Source organism: Eimeria tenella, genomic scaffold (assembly GCF_000499545.2).
Source record: "Eimeria tenella Houghton genomic scaffold, Eth_scaff3997, whole genome shotgun sequence".
Classification (NCBI taxonomy): domain Eukaryota; phylum Apicomplexa; class Conoidasida; order Eucoccidiorida; family Eimeriidae; genus Eimeria; species Eimeria tenella.
The window spans coordinates 1-2,633 of NW_013544909.1; the positions used below are offsets into that span (position 1 = coordinate 1).

The window sequence follows — 2,633 nt, forward strand, 5'->3', positions numbered from 1 at the left end:
CCCCCCGAGGGGCCCCCCGAGGGAGGCCCCCCCCTTGCTTGGGTGGGGGCCCCCTCCTCCTTTTTGTCCCCTTCAGATCCCTGGGAAGGGCCCCCTGGGGGCCCCCCTGGGGGGCCCCCTGGGGGCCCCTCAGAGGGGGCAGGGTTGAGATAAAGATAGGGATTTTGAGGGACTGCTCGGGGAGGCAAAAGGTCCTTTACACATTCGGGAATGGCCAGGGCCTGAGACCCACGAGCAGCAGCAGCAGCAGCAGCAGCAGCAGCAGCGTCAAGCGCCCACTTAATATAAAGCCCTGGTGACCACTGGTTACTAGCTGGAGGTGTACATACACTGCAAAAGGGCGCAAACCGCATCTACCCCAAGCCCCAAACCCTAAACCCCAAACCCTAAACCCTAAACCCTAAACCCTAGCGCACGAGTGCGTCTGGGTAGTTGATGCGCATGGCCTTCTCGAGGGCCAGCTTGATGAAGAGCTTTGTGGAAGGGGGCCCCCTTCCAACTCCAACCCATTCTTCCAGCAGCTTGCTGGGGCCCCCCCAGGCATTTAACCAGTACCCAAAAAAGTCCGACAAAGTCTGCAGCAGCAAACCCACTGCAGCACCAAATCCACTGCAGCTGCAAGCCCACTGCAGCAGCAAACCCACTGCAGCAGCAAACCCACTGCAGCACGGGGCCCCAAGGCCTCCACGGGGGCCCCCTGCTGCAGCAGCAGACCAAGAGCATCTCTGGGGGCCCCAAGAGATGCTGGTGGTCTTTAAGCTAAGGGGCCCCGTAAGATCTGTAAGATGAGGGGCCCCTGCAAGATGGAGGGCCCCCGTAAGATGGGAGGCCCCTCCAGCCCGCCCTGAGAGCCCCAGGGGGCCCTCAAGGGGCCCCCAGGGGGGCCCCTGGGGGCCCCCTGGGGGCCCCTGAAGTGGAGAAGGAAGAAAGTGTTGCATTTGGTGGCTCAAATGGACTTACTAGAAGGGTTTGGTGGTCCATGTCAATAGAGCGGCGCACAAGACTTGTAAGAAGAGTCTCAACAACAGAAATGAGAGGGTTTTGCAGCTGGCAGAGGCGGTGCAGCAGACGGGCGTAGGCAAAGGGGGCCCCCGAGGCGCCCCTGATGATCGGAGAGCGAGGCAGCCGCAGCATTTCGCTGAAAAGGCACTAAACGCATGCAAATATAATGCAGAAACAAACAAAATAATTAAAAACTCGAAGAAAAACGACTTCGTGGTGGCTGCGCTTTCTTTCGGCGCTCACGGGCGTGCCAATTCAGGTGTACATACACCTCACGTTTGCACGCCGGCACCTGCTGCGGATCTTCGGATTTAAAGCCTCAAAAGAATAAAAAGAATAAATGCAAAAGCATTAAAAGGGAAATAAACCCATTTTATCAAAAGATCTTTGCAGAATATTCAAAGAAGGCGGCACCTGGCACGCGGGTCTGCTGCAACGCGATTGCAGGAATTCTTGAAACCAATCTGCTGCTTCTGTAATGCCATTATTCCATTATTCCATTATTCCAAGATTAAAAAACATTTATTTCCATTTATTCACCACTGCATGCATGCAGAGAGAAGAAGAAACGAAGCTGGAGGCGCAAAAACAGGCGCCGCAGCGCAGCACCCCGTACACGCCCAGCTAGGGTCTAGGGTTTAGGGTTTAGGGTTTGTGGCTGACCTCCACCAAGACGTAGTCGAACTGCGGGTGGTCTACTGGCACTCGCAAAAGCTGCTCCGCACAAAGGGAAATGTTTGGCAAAAAGTTTCGAAGAATTGTCAAAAAATAGTCCTCCAGTATCCTGAGGTGTACGTACACCCCAGCACACGCGCCAGCCCCTCATGCGTACACCCCAAAATGCAAAGCCCTCATGTTCAATCCACCTTCACCCTAAACCCTAAACCCTAAACCCTAAACCCCCCTCAGCACTGGGCCCTTTTAAACCCTAGAGCCTGGACCTTCCTAAACCCTAAACCCTGAACCCTCCTAAACCCCCCCAAACGCTCCAAAACCCTCCAAACGCTCCAAAACCCTCCTGAACTCAAGCCCTGGCCCGAACCCCCTCCAAGCCCCAAACCCAAACCCTAAACCCCAAACCCTAAACCCTAAACCCTAACCACTGGTCGTGCGGGGGGAGGGGAATGTCGACGTGCTGCAGAGACGCGGGAAGCCTCAGGAGGGTTTCCAGGGGCTGCATGCGGGGCAGCAAAAGTTGGGGTTTTATATTTTGCAAAAAAGGAAACTCCAAAAGGGGGGCCCCCTCTGCTGCAGCGGGAGACAAGAGGGGCCCCAACTCGCTGGACTGGTAAAAACGCAGAGTCGTGCGCGAGTGCCACTCCGCCTGCGACAAACCCTAAACCCTAAACCCTAAACCCTAAACCCTAATCCCTGAGCCCCAAACCCTAAATTCTACATCCTACGCCCCGAACCCTGGACCCCGAACCCTGAACCCTACTCCCTAAGCCCTGAATTCGGAATCCCAAACCCTAAACCCTAAACCCTAAACCCTAAACCCTCACGTCGATCATTGAGTCGATTGCATCCAGCAGCGCCGCCAGTCTGTCCGTGGTGCTCAGAGTTGGGGGGGCCTTTGCCTCGGGGGCCTCTCCCTGCCGTTCTGGGGGCCCCCCTGCGGGGGGCCCCCCCCC

At 56.5% G+C, this 2,633-nt stretch overlaps 1 protein-coding gene across 1 annotated transcript; it reads right to left on the reverse strand.

Annotated features, from left to right (window-relative positions):
• Nucleotides 1–309: 309 nt before the first annotated feature.
• Nucleotides 310–2,326, reverse strand: ETH_00041555 (nuclear cap binding protein, putative; the record flags this gene model as incomplete). The annotated part of the gene is made up of 5 exons (XM_013379804.1): nt 310–330; nt 417–575; nt 961–1,149; nt 1,666–1,786; nt 2,103–2,326. Coding segments are annotated over 5 exons (714 nt in total), but the record flags the coding sequence as incomplete, so codon positions are not given.
• Nucleotides 2,327–2,633: the final 307 nt, after the last annotated feature.